The 22,119-nt window shown below is 36.1% G+C and overlaps 1 protein-coding gene across 1 annotated transcript in view; it reads right to left on the reverse strand.

Moving 5' to 3' along the window:
* LOC100146900 (regulator of DNA class I crossover intermediates 1) overlaps window positions 1-22,119 on the reverse strand; it is an 87,597-nt gene that overhangs the window by 52,807 nt on the left and 12,671 nt on the right. The window contains 7 exon segments of the mRNA XM_070259472.1: window positions 1,214-1,231; window positions 1,233-1,403; window positions 2,952-3,000; window positions 3,402-3,516; window positions 3,519-3,533; window positions 8,603-8,741; window positions 17,619-17,658. Coding sequence (XP_070115573.1) covers window positions 1,214-1,231; window positions 1,233-1,403; window positions 2,952-3,000; window positions 3,402-3,516; window positions 3,519-3,533; window positions 8,603-8,741; window positions 17,619-17,658 — 547 coding nt within the window.

Here is a 22,119-nt window from a genome sequence, read left to right on the forward strand (position 1 = left end):
ACATAACACATTGAACTATGGTCAATTTTACTATCAATAATTTTATAAAAAGATGATGATTTCAAAGACTTTTAAAGAACATTCCAGTTTTGGGATTCATAATCTTCTACAGCCCAGAGAATTAAGTTTTTGACCTAAGAAGAATTATCATACTTAATTTCTCTCCTAATTTGGCTATATCTATAGCAACCCACAACTAATATTTTTTCAATCCATAAAAAGAAAAAAAGAGCATATCACAAAAATATAAAATGCTAAGAACTAGTGATTGAAAGGGACCTGTTCACAAACAACCAACCCACTAACTGGGAAAAAATATTGGCAAGTCATATATCTGACAAAGGCTTAATATCCATAATATATAAAGAACTCACACAACTCAACAACAAAAAAAATCAAACAACCCGATCAAAAAATGGGCGGGAGACATGAACAGACATTTCTCCAAAGAAGAAATACGGATGGCCAAATAGACACATGAAAAGAAGTTCCTCATCGCTGATCATCAGGGAAATGCAAATCAAAACTACACTAAGCTATCACCTTACACCCATTAGAATGACACAAATAACTAAAACAAATAGTAACAAATGTTGGAGAGGTTGTGGAGAAAAAGGAACCCTCATACACTGCTGGTGGAAATGCAAACTGGTGCAGCCACTATGGAAAACAGTACGGATATTCCTCAAAAAATTAAAAATAGAAACACCTTATGACTCAGCCATCCCACTACTGGGTATCTATCCAAAGAGCTTGAAGTCAGCAATTCCAAAAGTCCCATGCACCCCAGTGTCCACTGCAGCATTATTTACAATAGCCAAGATGTGGAAGCAACCTAAGTGCCCATCAACAGATGACTGGATAAAGAAGATGTGGTATATATATACAATGGAATACTACTCAGCCATAGAAAAGAACAAAATCGTCCCATTTGCAACAACATGGATGGACCTTGAGGGAATTATGTTAAGTGAAATAAGCCAGATAGAGGAGGACAATTTCTGTATGACTCCTCTCATATGAGGAATTTAAAAATGTAGACAAAGACAACAGATTAGTGGCTACCAGGGGAAAGATGGGGTGGGGGTTGGGCACAAAGGGTGAAGGGGTGCACCTACAACACAACTGACAAACAATAATGTACAAATGAAATTTCACAAGATTGTAACCTATCTAACTCAATAAAGACTTGTATTTAAAAAAAGAAAGGTACCTGTTCATTCTGCTTTTTTTTCATATGCAACTTTCTGAGGACTAGGCACTATTCTGGGAATAAAATTTTGTCTTGTAATATCTCTGTTAGAAGCTAATTCTGCTGACAAAGATGGTGGTGTGAAGCTGCAGTTTTCTATTCTGCTCAATTGAGGTTCGAACATTGTATATGAGTCCATGACTTGTGAGGACTATAGGAAAGAAGATACAATCATGTGATTTGCCAAAATATATAAACTAGAGACGAGGAAAGTTAAAATAAAAGTGAAAAAGGTCACGAGTTAGAGAAAAAGTCCCAAGTAAAGGCAAGTCATCAGTAACTGACAGTCCTTACTAAGACAAGAGAGGTTATCAACTAAGATTATACTTGAGCTCCTTTCCATCTGCCTTTCTCACCGATGGTCCCCTCTACCCTCAAGCTCCATACCTGCATGTCATCTCCTAATGACAGGAAATCTAAGTTTCATTTATCTACAATTCAGGTGAAAGATTTCCAAGAGATTTTAGTATCACTGCCATTATCTTTCTGACGTAGCTTAACTTTGGCTATTCAAAGGAAAGAATAATTAATAATATGGCATTGGACTTTCACAGTTCAAGCTTTAATCACAATCTATGTGTTTTCTAATTGATTAAAGTCTTATTTGCTAAAAAATAATTATTTGAAATATACTTTGAAAGAAAAATAATCTTGGGATCAACATGAATATTGAAAATCACAATTTGATATAAAATAAAACAGTCGGGTCACCACGTTTGAAAACATGAATCGCTCAATGATCACATGAACCCAAAGGAGAACTCCCCAAATGAATTATCCTTTGCAGCTCTTCAGTGACAGGCAGAATCAAATGCTTTGCACACAAAGGCCTAGTCTACATTACCAGAACTCCAAAGGGTTTCTCATAAGCAATCGTTAAAATATTCTTAAGGTATAGGTTTCTTACATTAAAAACTTCTAAAAGAACAATTTTAAAGACTAAAAATTTTTTTAAAGGATAACTAATTTTCTCTGATTCTCAAAAAATTTATATCACTTGATGGTGAAACTGGCAGAAAGTGAGCCACTGATGATTAAGTAGCTAGGAACTAAAGTTTTTTTCCCTTTTGCAATTACTGATTATAGCTTTTAGCTGCTTAACCCACTCATTGTTAATTGTGCTGTTTAGGCAATATGCTGACTCCCGCTAGGCTCCTATAGGTAACATCTTCCTGGTGCCTGGATCACCATGGTAATGCGTGTGTGAGCTGTTTTTCAGGAATTAGAACTCCTTGTCCACTTCAGGCCAGTTGAGACCACCAACTCATCAACTGGGCCCACGGAGATGTCCGACAGGCGACCTTTTAACTTGAAGGGGCTAAAAACTCTCCCCTCAGATCATGCTGATGTCGCCATTTTGTGAACGTGGGTCCTATGAAGAGGCATCAAGTCTGACTACGCTTGTGCAGATCATCATTACCTCACCTCTCCTCACCTCCAATCACCTCTCTCCACATGTCAGACCACGTTGACCCCGGCCCATATGTATCCCTGAGTCTCTGTTTTCGGGGAAGCAAATTTCAGGCTCATGAGCTCGCTTCCTCACATGGCTACCTTGTGAGTAAACCCTCTCTCTGCTGCTATCTCGTCATCTCAGTGTTTGGCTTTCTGGGCGGCGGGCAAAAATGAACCTGGTTGGGTAACAGTGGCATGTCACAATTGTTAAAATAACTTAAAAAAATTTTTGTTTAACTCTCACCTTAACTGGGCCAAGTTCTTCCTTGCTGCCTTGTCTTTGATAGTGTAAACTAATGAAAAGAAAATGTAACAGTTAAACACATAGGTGGCAATAAAATTGATTATCTTTTATAAATATTTAAAATTCATACTGTTCTATACAAATATGAAAACATATGGAACTCTTAAGCAAATCATTCCAGGGTTATAATATTACTGTGTTTTATAAAAATTACATTATTACTAGAGAGAGATTTTTATGATAAGGAAAGTCAAACTATGCATCCAAAGAACACTTAGCATGGATATTAGTTCATTGACTAAGGTCTTAATAGTTTAATAATACTGCTAACAGTCAAACAAACAAAAACTGGAGCTAGGATAATCCCTTTATACATTTTCCAATGAATAAAACAGAGTTGATAATGACTCTTTCAAATACCTAATAATATGCAACCTAGCTAAAACCTACTTGTTTTCCATATCATCAATGCAGAGGTTAGACGGGACAAGATGAGGCGACATTGGAAGTTCTAAATCATGTTTTCTCAGGGGCATTTTTATGTCTCTATTCATATTCACATGATCGGTTTTCTCACAGTTTCTATAATGAAAAAGTTGCAATTAAAAATTAAGAATGAATAATAAAATCTTTTAAAAGCACTGGTTGATATACCATGGTCATTAAGTAAATGTACATCTTAGATATTTACTAAAACCACCTATATTCTATACATGATAGAAGACATTACAGTACTAGCAACTATCACAGATAATTCAAATCATCTTTTTCTTCATCATCTTACATTCTCCTCATGAAAGGGGCCCTACAAATTTTGCTTTATTTATTTATTTATTTTTTTTTAAAGATTTTATTTTTTCCTTTTTCTCCCCAAAGCCCCCCAGTACATAGTTGTGTATTCTTCATTGTGGGTTCTTCTAGTTGTGGCATGTGGGACGCTGCCTCAGCGTGGTCTGATGAGCAGTGTCATGTCCGCGCCCAGGATTCGAACTAACGAAACACTGGGCTGCCTGCAGCGGAGCGCGCGAACTTAACCACTCGGCCACGGGGCCAGCCCCGAAATTTTGCTTTATTTTTTGATTCCTTCAAAACTCCCCTAACCCCTAGACTGTATCAGTTGCTATATTACACTTTCCCATAGCACTACATATGTTCTCTATTATAGCACCTACCATAGTTTACTGTACTTGATTAACTCTATCTCCCTCACTAGATTTTTAAACTTTAGATGCAGCAGCCTTGTCTCTCCTTATAGACGATATAACTATTTTGACCGCTTAGTACTTTTAGTTATGATCCTTTTCCAGGAAATGCTTTTTACACATGCACAAACTACAGAGTTGCAGTGGAGAGCTTCTATCTTCTTATATAACCCTGCTTCCCTGGAAAAAATAATTGGTTTAGTGGCAACCACCTGCCACTCAATAATGGTATTACACCCCTCTGGTTATAAGTAATTGTTCCAGCGCTGAGACCTGACACCAGCAGAGCAAGGCAACCTCCTTCCAGCGGAATTAAAAAATTCAGAATCAGAGAAGCAGCTCTCAGTATTTCCCTGGTGGTGAAATTGGAGAGATGAGCAATGTCAGTTCATAGTGGGGTTTTTTTGGATTTTATTTTTCCTTTTTCTCCCCAAAGCCCCCTGGTACATAGCTTCTAGTTGTCAATGTTAGTTTTTTAATGTCACATTTTAAGCTTCATTGATGAAGACAGTCTGAGAGAATAAAACTAGTATCTGAAGTGAAAAAGAATCTTGGTAGTATTCAATTTCCTGACTCAAGCAGTCTCTGAGGCCCAGAGGCACCACTACCCTTCCTTTCAGTTAAGTGTCTTAGTCCGTTCAGGCTGCTGTAACGGACTACCATAGACTGGGTGAACTATACAAAATAGAAATTTATTTCTCAGTTTGGAGGCTGGGCAGTCCAAGATCAAAGTGCTGGCAGATTCGCTGTCTGGTGAGGGCTCGCTTCCTGGTTCACAGACAGCTGTCTTCTCCCTGTGTCCTCACACAGTGGTAGAGGTGAGAGAACTCTCTGGGGTCTCTTTTACAAGGGCACTAATTCCATTCATCAGGGTCCACTCTCCTGACCCAATCACCTCCTAAAGGCCCAACCTCCTAATATCACATCAACATATGAATTTTGGGGGCACACAAACATTCAGTCCACAACATTAAGTAAGTAAATATATATTTTTCAAGTTTCTGTAATTTGCAGTCATGAGTCCTAACTAATAAAATCTTGCTTTGGTAGAGGAGGAAAAATCTTTTCTCTCTACCCTTCTAAATTATCAGCTGGGGGCCTGTAACAAAAGACAGATTAACAAGAGAAAAAGCATACAAATTTATTTAATATAAGTTTTATGTGGAAAACTTTGTAAGGAAATGAAGACCCAAAGTGGTTAAACCTGAGCATTTTTAAGCTAGGTTTGATGAAGAGCGGAAAGTCCTGGGGAAATGGGACAGGACAAAAAGGGGTATCAGCTAAGTGTAGTAAACTGAGGGAAACAGCAAGGTCTGTTCATTAGAGTCCTCTCGGTGTTCCCTCTGCGTTGGAGATAACAACGTTCCTTTTCTTGGGGTATAGCGAGGGCACCTCTCACATGAAAATCCTTCCTGCACATGCTGCTTCCTCAAATTCCTCAGCTCAAAATATTCAATATGCCAAGGTGCCTTATTTTTTGGTAGTGTGGGGGATCAGAATTGGCCACCCCAAAATGTGTCTCTTTGGCATGAGGATTATTTGGGGCTGATTACTTTTAAGAAACTGCAGACAGGCGAGAAGCTCTGAAAAGTAGAAGCTACCCTCTGTAAAACACATTTACATTTGTAAGGGAAATCTCCATTTGTAAAGGTAACTCCCTCTCTGTACCAGGAAGAGGGGGGATGTCCTTATGTCCAGAAACTCCTATCAAGGCAGAAGGCAAGGACTTAAATCCGCATAATAACCTTTCTCTTGTTTACTGTCCTTTTCTGGTAATCTCCCATAACTGACTCCCTCCCACCCCCAACATGCTCCTTTGTCTTTAGCCAAAGACGGTATTTAAGATGACAACCTTAGCCAGTCTGGGAGTTAACCAGTTTTCCTGGATTTTTCCCATGATACATGTTACAAAGCTTTGTTTGATTTTCTCCTTTTATTCTGTCTCATGTCAATTTAATTCATAGCCCAGCCAGAAGAACCTACAAGAGATAGAGGAATTCTCTTCCTCCCCTACAGCAGCATGTCCTGCCCCTGTTATTTTCTGTTCTACATCCAGAATCCAATACAATACTTAGGGTAAGTACTCAAAAAACATATGTTCAATGTATGAATGAAAACAGAGTGAGGGAGAAAGGAAATATATAAAGTTAAATACATCACTGGACAGCCACATGTAAAAGAATTAAACTGGAACCCTATCTTACACCATACACAAAAGTCAACTCAAAATGGATTAAAGACTTAAATACAAGACCTGAAACCATAAAACTCCTAGAAGAAAACATAAGGAATAAGCTCCGTGACATCAGTCTTCATGATGATTTTCTGGATTTGACACCAAAAGTAAAAGGAATAAAAGCAAAAATAAACAACTGGTCCTACATCAAACCAAAAAGCTTCTGTATAGCAAAGGAAACCACCAACAAAATGAAAATGCAATCTAAAGAATGGGAGAAAATACCTGCAAATCATATTGTCTGATAAGGGATTAATATTCAAAATACATAAAGAGCTCATACAACTCAATATCAAAAAACAAGAATCGATTAAAAAATGAGCAGAGGACCCTCTGAACAGACATTTTTCCAAAGACGACATACAACTGAGCAACAGGTACATGAAAAGGTGTTCAACATCACTAATCCTCAGGGGAATGCATTCAAAACCACAATGAGACATCACCTCACACCTGTTAGAATGACTATCATCGAAAAGACAAGAGAGGGGGCTGACCACGTGGCCGAATAGTTGTTTGTGTGCTCCAGTTCAGTGGCCCAGGGTCCGCCAGTCCAGACCCTGTGCACAGAGCTATATACTGCTCATCTAGCCATGCTGTGGCAGCATCCAACATAGAAAAACTAGAATGACCTGCAACTAGGATATACAACTATGTACTGGGGCTTTGGGGAGAGAAAGAAAGAAAAAGAAGAAGATTGGCAACAGATATTAGCTGAGGGCCAATCTTCCTCACAAAAAGTAAAAAAAAAAAAAAGACAAGAGGTAAGAAGTGTTTGCAAGGATGTGGACAAAAGGGAACCCTTGTGCATGGTTGGTGGGAATGTAAATTGGGGCAAGCTCTATGGAGAACAATATAGAGGTTCCTCAAAAAATTAAAAATAGAACTATCATATGATTCAGCAATCTCACTTCTGGGTATATATCCAAATAAAATGAAAACAAGATCTCAAAGAGATATCTGCACTCCCAAGTTCACAGCAGCATAATTCACAGAGCCAAAATATGGAAACAACCTCAGCGTCCATCAATGGATGAATGGATAAAGATGGTGTGGTGTGTATATGTGTGTGTGTATATATACAATGGAATATTCCTGAGCCATGAGAAAGAATGAAATCCTGCCATGTGTGACAACATGGACGGAGCTAGAAGGCATTATGCTAAGTGAAATAAGCCAGACTGAGAAAGACAAATACTGCATGGTATCACTTACATGTGGAATCTAAAAAAAAAAAAAAAGTCAAACTCATAGAAACAGAGAATAGAAAAGTGGTTGCCAGGATCTGGCGACTGGGGGATAGGGAAAGGTTGGGAAAAGGGTACTAACTTTCAGCAAAATGATGAATAAGATCCGAGGATCTAATGTAAGACATGGTGACAACAGCTGATAACACTATTACACAAATGAAGAAAAAGAACTAAATATAGCAAATATATTTACAACAGAAACTTTTATTCCTAAAGTTTATTAATAATGTATTTACTTCTACTAAAGTGTGACTACATTTACTTGTGACAACTGTCATCTGTGGAGAAACAAAAATAGCACAGAAAGGAAAAGAGGAGACACTAACAATACTGTGATCAATTTCAATCCCTTTTTATGAACTCAGTTCTTAAGCTCTGATTTTAGCACTTGTTTTAAAAATTAAATATCAGACACAAGTTTCCTTGAGAGAGAAAAAATTACTCTGATTAAACTTTTTATTTACTTGAAGAATCAAAGTGCAGGCCAAAATGAACTTTATTTTGAAGTATTAGACTACTATAGTTAACATCCCAAGAATGTCTAAGGAATTCAAGTTATGAGATAGGAAACTAATCATTGAGGCAAAAACTTGTTCAGCTCTTCCTTTCAAACAAATTCTCCAAATAGGATAAGACAGTAAAGATATTTATTCCCTGCTCTTTAGCCAAACTTTGGTAACTATCTGCCTAGACAAAATAACATAATAATTGAAACAACGCTATAAGTTTAACCATACCTTATAAAATTAATTTTATATAACACACCACCTAAAAAAAAATAAATGGATTAAACAATAAAACATTTTAAGCAGAGACTAACAAAGCTTCTAATTTAAGAGGGCAATCAAGTTTTAAAATTACTTTCCACATCCTTTGAGTTCTAAAATTACAAAATTATTGGAAAACTAAACATTATGATCACATCAGACTCAAAACAAAATGTTACTGGAGAGGCTGACTTACCAGGTCTTTTCTTCTGGCAAGATATCTGATTTACCATATACAGGTTAAGGAGGTCTAAACTGACAGCAGAATTTTTGACAGGGGATAAAACTCCCCGTAATTTCATTTTTGATTTTAACCTTTTCTTTTCAAAATATTCCTAAAAAAATTAAAAATAAAAAGTTCTTCTAGCAACCATATAGTTTCAGGCAGAATCATCAATAATAAAAAGCAATAATGCTATTAAATAATTGACTTGATATTTTTTATATTTCTGTGACACCTCCTTTACATGTTTACATGTAAATTAAAATGAATCATGATAACTTGTAGTTTGCCCAAAGACTCTAAATTACAGCTTCTTATAATCTTTCTTTTGTTAAGCGTAATGCCTTTAAAACAGAACTGTATAAAGCCATTCCCAGGTATCAAAAGATTAAAAAAAATTATCTGAATGTGGAACGTTTTTAAAAACCTGATAAAACAAATGCGATAGGCTAAAAACTTGTTTTTCTGCAAAGTATGCTATACCACAGATATAAAAAGCCTAAAGATACGCATAGCTGTGTGCCAATAAAAGTCAACTGAAATGAGAAGAGAAAAACAAAAAGAAGCTATGTGAGAACTTATCTGCAGCCAAAGCTAACTTAATTCTGTTATCTCCCCATGACTCCTAGATTTTCTTTTATACCAGACTTGTAAATAATTATCATTTTTCATTCAGTATTTATTTCTGATTGAGCAGAATTATTCTTATTTTCATTCTTTTTCTCTCAGATTACATCCTTAATTTAAGAAGTTCAAAGGCATTTGTTCAAAATTTGTTTATTGAGCAACTAATATGTATTAGACACTATAACAAATTGTGAAAACATCTTCTTCACTATATAACTCATAACACAATGGCATAAACGTGATTATAAATGTGAGATATAAAAAGTGAAAAAAGTCCAAGATGGTAAAAAATTTAATGCAAGAGGAAGTATCATTTTTCCAAGAAGTTAAGGTTTTATCACATTAATATTTCAGAATATTAATAATAGACTTTTAAGATTCTAAAAAACATAAGAACTGTAAGAGACTTGCCAGCTATCAAGCAAAAAAGTAAATGCTGCATTTTTATGCAAACTTAACCACAGATAAAAAAGTGTTTCGTTTGAGTGATGTGCAGCTCCACATTGGGGCTTCTTTAAAAAGATCACACTATGGTCAGCAATGAAATGACAGAACCTTCAGGATGTAAATATTTTTCCCCTTTGAAAAACATGACTCTGGATCATATAATTGACAGTGTCTTGGAATTAAGATATTATTTCCTAAGGCACTGTACTCTGTGAAGGATAAGACCATAATCAGAAAGAGAATGACACAAACAATTACAACTGAGCATCAGGAGTATGTAAACTACAGGTAGATGTGGGGAGAGTTGGCAGAGGGAGGGCAGGAGGAGAGGGAAGCTTTCTTAGAAAATGACTTTTTTCTAAGATAGATGGATGAGTCAGAGTTAGCCAGAGTGTGGGAAGATAATGTTCCAGGAATGAAGAAGAACAGTACAAACACTGTGTATGAAGGGAGCAAGCCTTTACTCCAGGGGACACGGCTGAAGAGGTTGAACCCTCATAATCTATCCATCATGATAACCTCTGATCTTTCTTTTCCTAGAGAGAACAAAGGTATGTAACTAATTTACCTGACAAGGTTAGGCTCAACTTTTTTTGGGGGGGTAACTTTTGCAGACAATTTCACTATTTTATTATTTGATATCAAATAAACAATAAATTCAAAACACATTTCCAATCTTTTTAGCACATTATCAAAGTTGTTAGGACAGTTAGACCTCCACATACAATTCCTATGGGGATATCTAAGACAAGCAAATCTTTATTTAGTAAAAAATGTACTAAAGCATGAGTATAAAAGACAGATTGTTAAAATATTTAAAATATGTTATATGTATAGTTATGACTTCCAATGGCTTTTGGTGACATATTTCATATTATAGGATATCAAGTTTATTTCTAAATATTTTTTGTGTGGTATTTTAACTTTTTATTAAGATTATGATAGTTTACAACCTTGTGAAATTTCAGTTGCACATTATTGTTAGTCATGTTGTAGGTGCACCACTTCACCCTTTGTGCACTCCCCTCACCCCCCCTTTCCCCTGGTAACCACCAATCAGTTCTCTTTGTCTATATGTTTAACTTCCACCTATCAGTGGAGTCATACAGAGTTCGTCTTTCTCTATCTGGCTTATTTCACTTCACATAATACCCTCAAGGTCCATCCATGTTGTTGTGAATGGGACGATTTTATCCGTCTTTATGGCTGAGTAGTATTCCATTGCGCGCGTGCGCGTGTGTGTGTGTGTGTGTGTGTGTATACATATACATACGTGTGTGTGTGTGTGTGTGTATACATATATATACCATATCTTCTTTATCGAACCATCAGTTGATGGGCACTTAGGTTGCTTCCACATCTTGGCTATTGTAAATAATGCTGTGATGAACATAGGGGTGCATGGGACCTTTGGAATTGCTGACTTCAAGCTCTTTGGATAGATACCCAGTAGTGGGATGGCTGGTTCATAAGGTATTTCTATTTTTAATTTTTTGAATAATCTCCGTACTGTTTTCCATAGTGGCTGCACCAGTTTGCATTCCCTCCAACAGTGTATGAGGGTTCCTTTTTCTCCACAAACTCTCCAACATTTGTCACTTTTTGTTTTGGTTATTTTTGCCATTCTGACAGGTGTAAGGTGATATCTTAGTGTAGTTTTGATTTCCATTTCCCTGATGATGAGTGATGATGAGCATCTTTTCATGTCTATTGGCCATCCGTATATCTTCTTTGGAGAAATGTCTGTTCATGTCCTCGGCCCATCTTTTGACTGGGTTGTTTGATTTTTTGTTGTTAGGCTCAACTTTTTTTAACAAGTCTCATTTGGTAGAGACAAGTAAAAAATAATTAGAAGATAAATAGAAAACTTCCAGAAGACAATCAAATTTTAAATTGAAAATAGACATTTAAAAGGAGCAGCCAGGGAGACAAATAAAATCTTAAGAACGTGTCAAAGGAAGCAAGGGAAGAGCTTGTTTCAAGATGAAGGGAACGGGCAGCAGTTCTCTGAAAGAAGACTGTTCACTTCATGAAGTGCTAAATAAAGTTTGTATCACCAAAACAAAAAAGATGAAGGTTATGGAAAAGCAGATGATGACACATTAAAGTATATGAAAAATATCTTTGGAATTGAATAACATAAAGTTCAAATTTTTTTATTGAATTTTAGTTAACATAGAACATTATGTTAGTTTCAGGTGTACACGTAGTGATTTGACATTTACACACATTACGAAATAATCACTACAATGATTCTACCAACAATCTGTCACCAAAGTCATTATAATATTATTGACTATATTCCCTACATTGTATATTATACCCCCATGGTTTATTTACTTTATAACTGAAAGTTTGTACTTCTTAATCCCCTTCACCTATTTTGCCCAACCTACCACCAGCTTCACCACTGGCAATGACCAGCCTGTTCTCTGTGTCTATGAGTCTGTTTCTGTTTTGTTTGTTCATTTGTTTTGTTTTTTAGATTCCACATATAAGTGAAATCAGATGATATTTATCTTTCTCTGTCTGACATATTTCACTTGGAATAACACCCTCTATATCCATCCATGTTGCTACAAATGACAAGATTTCATTCTTTTTTACGGCTAATATTCCACTGAATAAATATATGCCACATCTTCTTTACCAATATATCCACCGATGGACACTTAGGCTGCTTCCACATCTCGGCTATTGCAAATAATGCTGCAATGAACATAAGGGTGCATATTTCTTTTCAAATTAGTGTTTTTGTTTTCTTCAGGTAATACCCAGAAGTCAAACTGCTGGGTCATATGTTAGTTTTTAATGTTTTTAGAAGCTTCCATACTGTTCTCCATAGTAGCTGCAACAGTATACATTCCCACCAAAAGTGCGCGAGGGCTCCCTTTTCTCCACATCCTCACTAACACTTGACATTTATTGTCTTTTGATGGTTTTGATTTGCATTTCCCTTAGGATTAGTGATGTTGAGCATCTTTTTACATGTCTGTTGGGCATCTGTAAATGTCTTTGGAAAAATGTCTATTCAGTTCCTCTCATTTTTTTATTGAATTATTTTTTTGATATTGAGTTGTATGAGCTCTTTATACATTTTGGACATTAACCCTTTATCAGATATATCATTTGCAAGTATATTCTCCCATTTGGTAGATTGCCTTTTCATTTTGCTGATGGTTTCCTTTGCTGTGTAAAAGCTTTTTAGTGTGACGTAGTCTCATTTGTTTATCTTTGCTTTTGTTGCCCTTGCCTGAGGAGACAGATCCAAAAAATTATTAAGACTGATGTCAAACAGTTTACTGCCTAAGTTTTCTTCTAGAAGTTTTATGGTTTCAGGTCTTACGTTTAAGTCTTTAATCCATTTTGAGTGTATTTTTACACATACCGAAAGAAAGTAGTCCAGTTTCATTCTTTTGCCTAGAGCTGTCCAGTCTTCCGAATATCATTTATTGAAACAGCTGTCTTTTCCCCACTGAATATTCTTGCCTCCTTTGTTGTAGATTAATTGACGATATATTTGTGGGTTTATTTCTGGGCTTTCTATTCTGTTACATTATCTCTGCATTTGTTTTTGTGCCAGTATCATAATGTTTTGATTATTATAGCTTTGTAGTACAGTTTGACATCTGGAAATGTGATACCTCCAGCTTTCTTCTCTCTCAAGATTGCTTGGCTATTTTGGGTCTTTTGTGGTTCTATACAAATTTTAGGATTATTTGTTCTAGTTTTGTGAAAAATACCAATGGTATTTTCATAGGGGTTGCATTGAATCTGTAGATTGCTTTGGGTAGTACGGACATTTTAACAGTATTAATTCGTGAGCACATACATCTTTCCATTTATTTGTCTTCGGTTTCTTTCATCCATGTCTTATAGCTTTCAGAGTATAGGTCTTTCTTCTCCTTGGTTAAATTTATTCCTATGTATTTTATTGTTTTTGATGCAATTGTCCTGGGAGGGTTTTCTTAATTTCTCTTTCTGATAGATCGTTATTAGTGTATAGAAACCCAACAGATTTCTGTATATTAATTTTGTATCCTGAAACTTCACTGAATTCATTTATCCTAATAATTTTTGGTGGAGTTTTTAGTGTGTGTGTGTATATATATATAAACAATATATATAAAATAAAAAGTATATATATATATTTAGTATAAAGTATCATGTCATCAGTAAACAGTGACAGTTTTACTTATTCCTTTCCAATCAGGCTGGCTTTTATTTTTCCTACTAATTGCTGTGTTAGGACTTCCAATATAATAAAAGTAGTGAGAGTGGGCATCCTTGTCTTGTTTCTGATCTTAGAAGAAATGCTTTCAGCTTTACACCATCGAATATGATATTAGCTGTGGGTTTGTCACATACAGCCTTTACTATGTTGAGGTAGGTTCTCTCTATACCCACGTTGTTGAGAATTTTTATCATAAATGGATGTCGAATTTTGTCAAAAGCTATTTCTGCATCTATTGAGATAATCATACAATTTTTATTCTTTGCTTTGTTTATGTGGCATATCACAATGACTAACGTGTGCATACTGACCATCCTTGCATGCCTAGGAAAAATCCCACTTAATCATGGTGTATGATCCTTTTAATGTATTGTTGATTTTAGTCTGCTAATATTTTGCTGAGGATTTTTGCATCTACATTCATCAGGGATATTGGCCTATAATTTTCTCTTTTTGTAGTGTCTTTGTCTGGTTTTGGTATCAGGGTAATGTTGGCCTCATAGAATGAGTTTGGAAGCATTCCTCCCTCTTCAATTTTTTGAAATAGTTTGAGAAGGACAGGTATTAATTCTTTAAATGTTTGGCAGAATTCACCTGTGGAACCATCTGGTCCTAGACTTCTGTTTCTTGGGAGATTTTTGACTACTGAGGCAATTTATTATTAGTAATCAGTCTGTTCAGATGTTCTATTTCTTCCTGATTCAGTCTTAGAAGACTGTATGTTTCTAGGAATTTATCTATTTCTTTTAGGTTGTATAATTTGCTGGCATCTAATTGTTCATAGTAATATCATGATATTTGCATTTCTGAGGTGTCAGACATAACTTCTCTTTCATTTCTGATTTTACGTATTTGGGGCCTCTTTTTTTTTCTAGATGAGTCTGGCTAAAGGTTTATCAATTACCTTTTCAAAGAACCAGCTCTTAGTTTCATTGATCTTTTCTATGGTATTTTTTCAGTTTCTATTTATTTCTGCTCTGATCTTTACGATTTCCTTCCTTCTACTAACTTTGGGTTTTGTTCGTTCTTCCTTTTCTAGTTCCTTTAGTTGTAAGATTAGACTGTTTATCTGAGATTTTTCTTACTTCCTTAGGTAGACATGTATCATTTACTTGCTCTTTGATTTCTTCAATGACACACTGGTTGTTAAGCAGCATGTTGTTTAGACTCCATGTTTTGTTATTTCCAGTTTTCTTCTTGTAGTTGATTTCTAGTCTCATACCATGGTGCTCAGAAAAGATGTTTAATATGATTTCAATCTTCTTCAATTTACTGAGACTTGTTTTGTGGCCTAACATATGCTCTATCCTGGAAAATGTTCCGACCGACTTGAAAAGATGTGTATTCTGCTGTTTTGGGATAGAACGCTCTGCATATATCTAGTAAGTCCATCTGGTCTAATGTGTCATTTAAGACCAATATTTCCTTATTGATTTTCTGTCTGTATGATTTATAAAGTTCAATTTTGACACTAGTAAGAGCTGTACAGTGAAGTGGACCAAGGAACAAATGGGAGATGAGAGTGAAAGGGCATAGCAGGAAAGAGAAAGGACCCAGAGACACCTTTACTTGTCTAATAGGAGAAAATTCAGTATGTGTAAATATCAATGGAAAGCGGAAGTAAATGGAATCCAGATCACAGACAGAGAGACCTTCCTTTGATCAGAGGGAATTACTTCTGTAGTTAGAGGAGGGAAAGAGAAGATGGATGAAGAAGGAAGGTGGTTTATAGAACTGGTGGTAGAAATTTGAGATAATTCTCATCTGATAGCTTCTATTTCCTCTGAACTATGATACAAGGTCATTTAACGAGCATGAAGGGATAAAGAATAGTGTTGGGAAAGAGAGGTTTGGGGAGGTAAAGGAAGGTATGAAATTTTCAAAGAAGAGAAAAGTGACACGATTAGAGATCAACACCTTGGGAAGAGCCATGTGTCTTTCCCTTTCTGACAAATATTCAAAAGAATGATCCAGATAGAGTTAGATTACTTTTTAAAAACAGTCTTGGGACAGCCTTCATTCATAGTTTATTTATTATTGAGTGTCTATGTTATTGCTAGAGACAGTTCAAGGCACAGGAGATAGAAAATGAACAAACGTGGTAAAATCCTTCTTCTCATGAAGATATTTTAATGGGGGGACAGAATAAACAAATTTCTAAGAAAATATAGGATTACGAAAGAGTGACAAATTAAAGAGGGTAAAGGAGAGACAGCATTTGGAGGGCAGGGAGCTATTTAGATGTAGTGATCAGAGAAGGCCAATCTAAGAGGACATACTTTTGCTGAGACTCAAATGTTGACAAGCCAGACATGCAAATATCTCGAGGGAGACTATTCCAGACAAAGAACAGTGGCAGAAAGAAGGTCAGTGTGGCTGAAATAAAATGAATAGGACAAGTAGTAAGAAACAAGGTCAGAGAGGCAGGCAGGGTGCAGATCCTTCTGGTTCTTTTAGACTTTGGTAAAATCAGATTTCATTCTAAGAGCAATGAAAAGCAATTGAGGCTTTTAAGCTGGGGAATGATAAATTCTGATTTGTGCCTTTAAAAGATCATACTAACCACTGTGTCACAGACTACAAAGGAGTAAAAGATAAAGCAGAAAAACAGTGATAAATTCAATTACATTAAAATTAAGAACTTTTCTTCAAAGACAGGATTGAAAAACTAAAATTAAAAGCCAAAGGACAAATATACCTGACAAATAATTCCTAAATACATAGACACAATAAGAAAAAGACAAACAACTCAAATAAAAAATGAAAAAACTACTTGGAAAAGTACCTGACAAAAGAGGAAACCTGAATGACAAGATAGTCAGTCTCATTAGTAATCAAGGAAATACAAGTTAAATTTACAATGAAGCATCAATTCACTGAGTTAACAACTATCCTGCTTTCATAATAATCACTCCCTTGCTTTTCTTTAAATTTTACTACCTTCGAACATATTTTTTCTGTTTTGGAACTTTTCGTACACGGAATCTTACTGCTTGTATTCTTCTGTGAGTTGCTTTCTTTATCCAACTTTATGTTTTTGAGATTCATCCACACTAATTACGCGTAGTTGAAACATTTTCACTGCTCCATCATTACTTGGGTATGCCACTATTTGCTTAACCATTTTACTGCTAATGGACATTTGGGTGGTCCCCTTTCCTTCCTCCTCCCCGTCCTTCTTTCTCTCTTTCTCCTCCTTCTCTCTCTTTTTTTTGTTTGCTACTTAACAACAACAATATCCAAACAAGCTTGTACATGTCTCAAAGTTCACAAGTGGAAGAGTTTCACTCAGATATATACTGCTGAGCTGTAATGTACATACGTGCTCAACTTTACTGTGTAATGATCAATGTAATTAAAAAACAAAAAAAGGTGGTAGGTTATAAGGCCATTATACTACTCTAGGCAATAAATGATGACGATTTGAATCAGGGTGCTAATAGTATAGGTAGTGAGAAGTTATCAGACTTGGGATACATCTTGGAACTAGAATGACAACAAGAATCAACAAGGTCCTTAAGTCTCTGCCTAAGCAAAATGGTTGGTTATCAACCTATCTACAAGGTTGAGAAGGCTAAAGGAAGAGAGTCTTCCAATTTCACTTAGTTATTACCCTTGGAAAAATGCTTTAGAAGATCACTTTTTTCATAAAGCTAACACAAATAAACATATTCTCTTTACCTTTTGCTTTCTCCTTTCCTGCTTGATCAGAACCCTGGTCCTGAAAAAGGAAACAGGATAAAAAACACAATGATTAAAGAAATGGTCTCTAAAATGATTGTTGAGCCAGCCTGGTGGCAAACTGGTTAAGTTCACATGCTCCACCTTGGTGGCCCAGGGTTCCTGGGTTCAGATCCCAGGCACGGCCCTACACACTGCTCATCATGCCATGCTGTGGCAGCATCCCACATACAAAATAGAGGAAGATTGGCACAGATGTTAGCTCAGGGACAATGTTCCTCAAGCAAAAAGAGGAAGATGGGAACCAGATATTAGCTCAGGGCCAATCTTCCTCACCAAAATAAATACATAAATAAAATAAAATGATGTCATTTTAGTTGAATTAAAGATTTGGAATTAAAATCTAAAAGTATAGTGATAATTATGCTATTTTATGAAAAGAAACTATGAAAATGTTCTCAAATGTTATAGTATATACTGTTTCACAAAATTTTCTTAGATAGAAAATCCAAGAGCTAATAAGAAAGACTCTACACCTATCATTAATAATGAAGCATAAAATACATCTGAATTATAAAATCAAGATAAGCAAAGAGAAATCAATGCATTGGCAAGGAGGTACCACTGAAACATTCTCATATGATAGCACTATTCTTGGTCAATGCTGCCATTTTAATTTTCCTTGTATTTCAATATTCTACTTCTATCAACAGGAAGTAGAGAAAGGACCAAAATCTATATAGGATTGAAAGAAATGTTAAGTTTATTATTAGAGCAATTCAGTTACATTACTATATCAGCTATGCATACTTGAAATCTCATAACTTCTTTAAAACACAGCTAGCTTTTATGGATGTGCTTCACAACTATGATCTCTGTGCCAAACACTGCAACGAATCCCATGATAGTGCAATATTTAATGGTTATAAATTATTTGCTCTATTAATAATAGTAGAATGCCATAAAACATTCATGACAAGATAAGCGGATATGCACAATAAATCTTTTGGATATACATGAAACTATGATCTCAAATTCAAGATTTATACAAGAATTATAAGTAAAATGACAAAATGTATTTTAGCTACATGAGATTATATAATAACATGAAAATAATAATTGCTAATGATGAGTACCATATGTCTTGCACCTTTCTAGACACTTCAGATACTTTACGTGTACAAACTCATTTAATCTTCACAGGAACTCTGTAAGGTAGGTTCTATTTTTATCCCCATTTTACTGATGAAGAAACTAAGATGCAGAGAGGTTAAGTAACTTGCCCAAGGTCACACTGCTAATAAATGGTAGAGCCAGACTGAAACCTAAGCATTTTGGTTTTGAAGTTTTCAACCAGATATTATACTGTCTTCCAAGAATTTCAACTGTGAATATACAAAGCTGTTCATTTTCCAAATGATTTTCATAAACTACATGAATGACAGTTACTGAATACCCCCAGACTTTGGTACTTACTGAACTTGTACTTTAACATACTTCCAAATAGCTATGTCTTAATTGACCATTTTGAGTTCACTGAGCAAAGAATTTGATCTGCCCAGATCCACGCAGCATAAGTGCACTGCTGGCATTCAAACTTTAGAAAAGAAAAAGGAAATAAATCACATTTCATTGACCCATCAAACGCTAAGGCTAGAGAGGACATTAGAGATTAGTTTATTCTCCATCATTTTAAAACTTAAGGCAAAGAAAGCAAAGTGGGGGCTGGACCGGTGGTGCAGCAGTTAAGTGTGCGTATTCCGCTTTGGCAGCCTGGGTTTCACCGGTTCGGATCCCAGGGGTGGACATGGAACCGCCTGGCAAGCCATGCCGTGGGAGGCGTCCCACGTATAAAGTAGAGGAAGATGTGCACAGATGTTAGCTCAGGGCCAGTCTTCCTCAGCAAAAAGAGGAGGATTGGCAGCAGTTAGCTCAGAGCTAATCTTCCTCATAAAAAGAGAAAGCAAAGTGACTTTTCAAAGTCCTGAAATATAAGAAGTATGACAGAGCCAGCAGTATTAAACAATCCAGATTACAGAGACAGTAGGAAGAAAAATCAATTCTATAAGAAGTTCCCACATTATAAAGATCAATAGAATTAGGGACTAGCCAAAGCCTAAACACAGTCTTCATATATGTATAAATCAAGTGATTTTACTCCAGGCTGATTTTCCATTATCCAGGACGCTCTTATGGCTCTCACCAAATTCTATGTACTCCATAATCCCTATTCCTATGTGCCTAAGGAAAAATTAATTAGGATTTCAAGACCAATTGCTAGATTAGCCTACTAATACTAGACCACAGTGAAAGTGAAAAAAGATCCTAACGTATAAGTCAAAGGCAATTTCATAAAAAGAACATTTTAAATTATTATTAAGGCAACCAATGCTACTAAATAGTACTATATGTCTAAATGTTTTACCAAATATAGTCACTCTCAATTACCTGCACTAGAAAAGAAAACTGCATCAGTTAGGATTCTTAAGTTACAAGAAATTGAAAGCTCCTTTGGTTAATTTAAACAGAAAATAAATTTATTAAAAGAAAATCAGGTAACCAACAAACATGTCAACAAGGCTGAGGAAGCACGTTTGGCACCTGGCAAGAACAAGGAAGTCTAGGGAGCTGTGGCATCATAGTCAAAATCAAGCCATAATTAGCCTCCTAAGAACACCACTGCCAGCACTGGTGAACACTAAACACCACTGACTGCACCAGTTCCACTCCTGGACAGTGAACACCACCCCCTGGCATCACTGGCATTAAAATTCAATCCTGCTGCAGCTCTTGCAACTGCTTCCAACTACAATAGAAGCTCTGTAGTCCCTACTTCTTTGTGTTACTAGCTTCTAATTCAAAGTACAGGACAAGAGCATCTAAGTCTCAGCTTAGGTCACATGCCTATTTGCTAGCTGCAAAGCATAGTGAAACAAATGTCTGGGTTTTTTCCCCAAGATTCCACATAGGGAGGTGGTCTGTGCCTATCACCAAAACTCATAAGGTAGGAAATACCCCCACACATAGATAAGGGGCTCAGATGCTTGGCTGCCAGTGAGTACAAATGTCCACTAAAGAGATGCAGATTAAAATTAAACTAGTTGACAATCCAAGTGACTTTTTACTTGGCTATGTCAGTGGAAAAAAAAAAATATATATATATATAGTCCTAATAGTTGCTTCTAACAGTTTTGCTTAGGCTAACTTAAAATAAAACTGTAAAATTGTTTTTTTTTCTCCCCCAAGTGTTGACCAAGATGATGATATAGGAGGATCTTGAGCTCCCCTCTTCCCACAGACACACCAAATGTACAGCTACACTTGGAGCATTCTCTCTGAAAGAGATCCAGAAACTAGACTAGCGACTCGTACACACGGGACAAATGCAAAAATACCCAGGTTGAAACAGGTAGGAAAGGCTGAGACACACTCTCATCATAATCCCCACCCCTGCCACAATGCCATACAGTCAGAAGGGAATCCCCAACTCCACCTTCTCCCTGAGAAGCAAAGGGTTTGACCTCCACATCTAGTGCTCCAAATTTTAAGACTCTCACCAAACAGACAGACTCCCAAAACACCTAGCTCTGAAAGCCAATGGGCTTGTGTCCACAGGACCCACAAGACTATGGCAAATAAATAAGCATTCTTAACAGGAATGCAGCACTCACCAGAGCTATCCCCTCAGGGTTCAACATGGAGTGAGCAGGCAAGTATGTTTTAAGTAAGCCTCATGGTAACCACAAAGTAAAAGGCTAGAGGAGATATACAAGACAAAGAGAAAGTTATCAAAGTATACCATAGAGAAAATCATCAAATCACACAGGAAGAGAACAAGAGAGGAAGAAAGGAATAGAAGAATTACAAAACAACCAGAAAACAACAAAACGGCCATGGTAAGTCCATCCATGTAAATAATTACTTTAAATGTAAATATTTTTTGGCTGAAAGGATTAAAAAACATGACCCAAATATATGTTGCCTACAAGAGACTCATCTCAGCATTACGGACACAAACAGACTGAAAGTAAAGGGATGGAAAAAGATATTACATGCAAAGGGAAACCAAAAGCTATGGTAGCATAATTCTCAGACAAAATAGACTTGAAGACAAAGACTGTAACAAGAGACAGCAAAGGCCATTACAAAATGATAAAGGAGTCAATTCATCAAAAGGATACAAAAACTGTAAATATTTATGCACCCAACATTGGAGCACCTAAATATATAAAGCAAATATAAACAGAACTAAAAGGAGAAATAGGCAGCAATAAACAATAGCAGGGGACTTCAAAACCCCACTTTGAACAACAGATTGATCATTGTGATATTGTAATTTACAATAAGAAATACACATTTGGATGCAACCAACATAGGAGCACCAAAGTACATAAAGTAACTATTAACAAACCTAAAAGGAGAAGTGAACTACTACATAATAATAGTAGGGGACCTAAACCCCACTTAGATCAATGGATAGATCATCTAGACAGAAAGTCAA

Source organism: Equus caballus, unplaced genomic scaffold (genome assembly GCF_041296265.1).
Source record: "Equus caballus isolate H_3958 breed thoroughbred unplaced genomic scaffold, TB-T2T haplotype2-0000437, whole genome shotgun sequence".
NCBI lineage: Eukaryota > Metazoa > Chordata > Mammalia > Perissodactyla > Equidae > Equus > Equus caballus.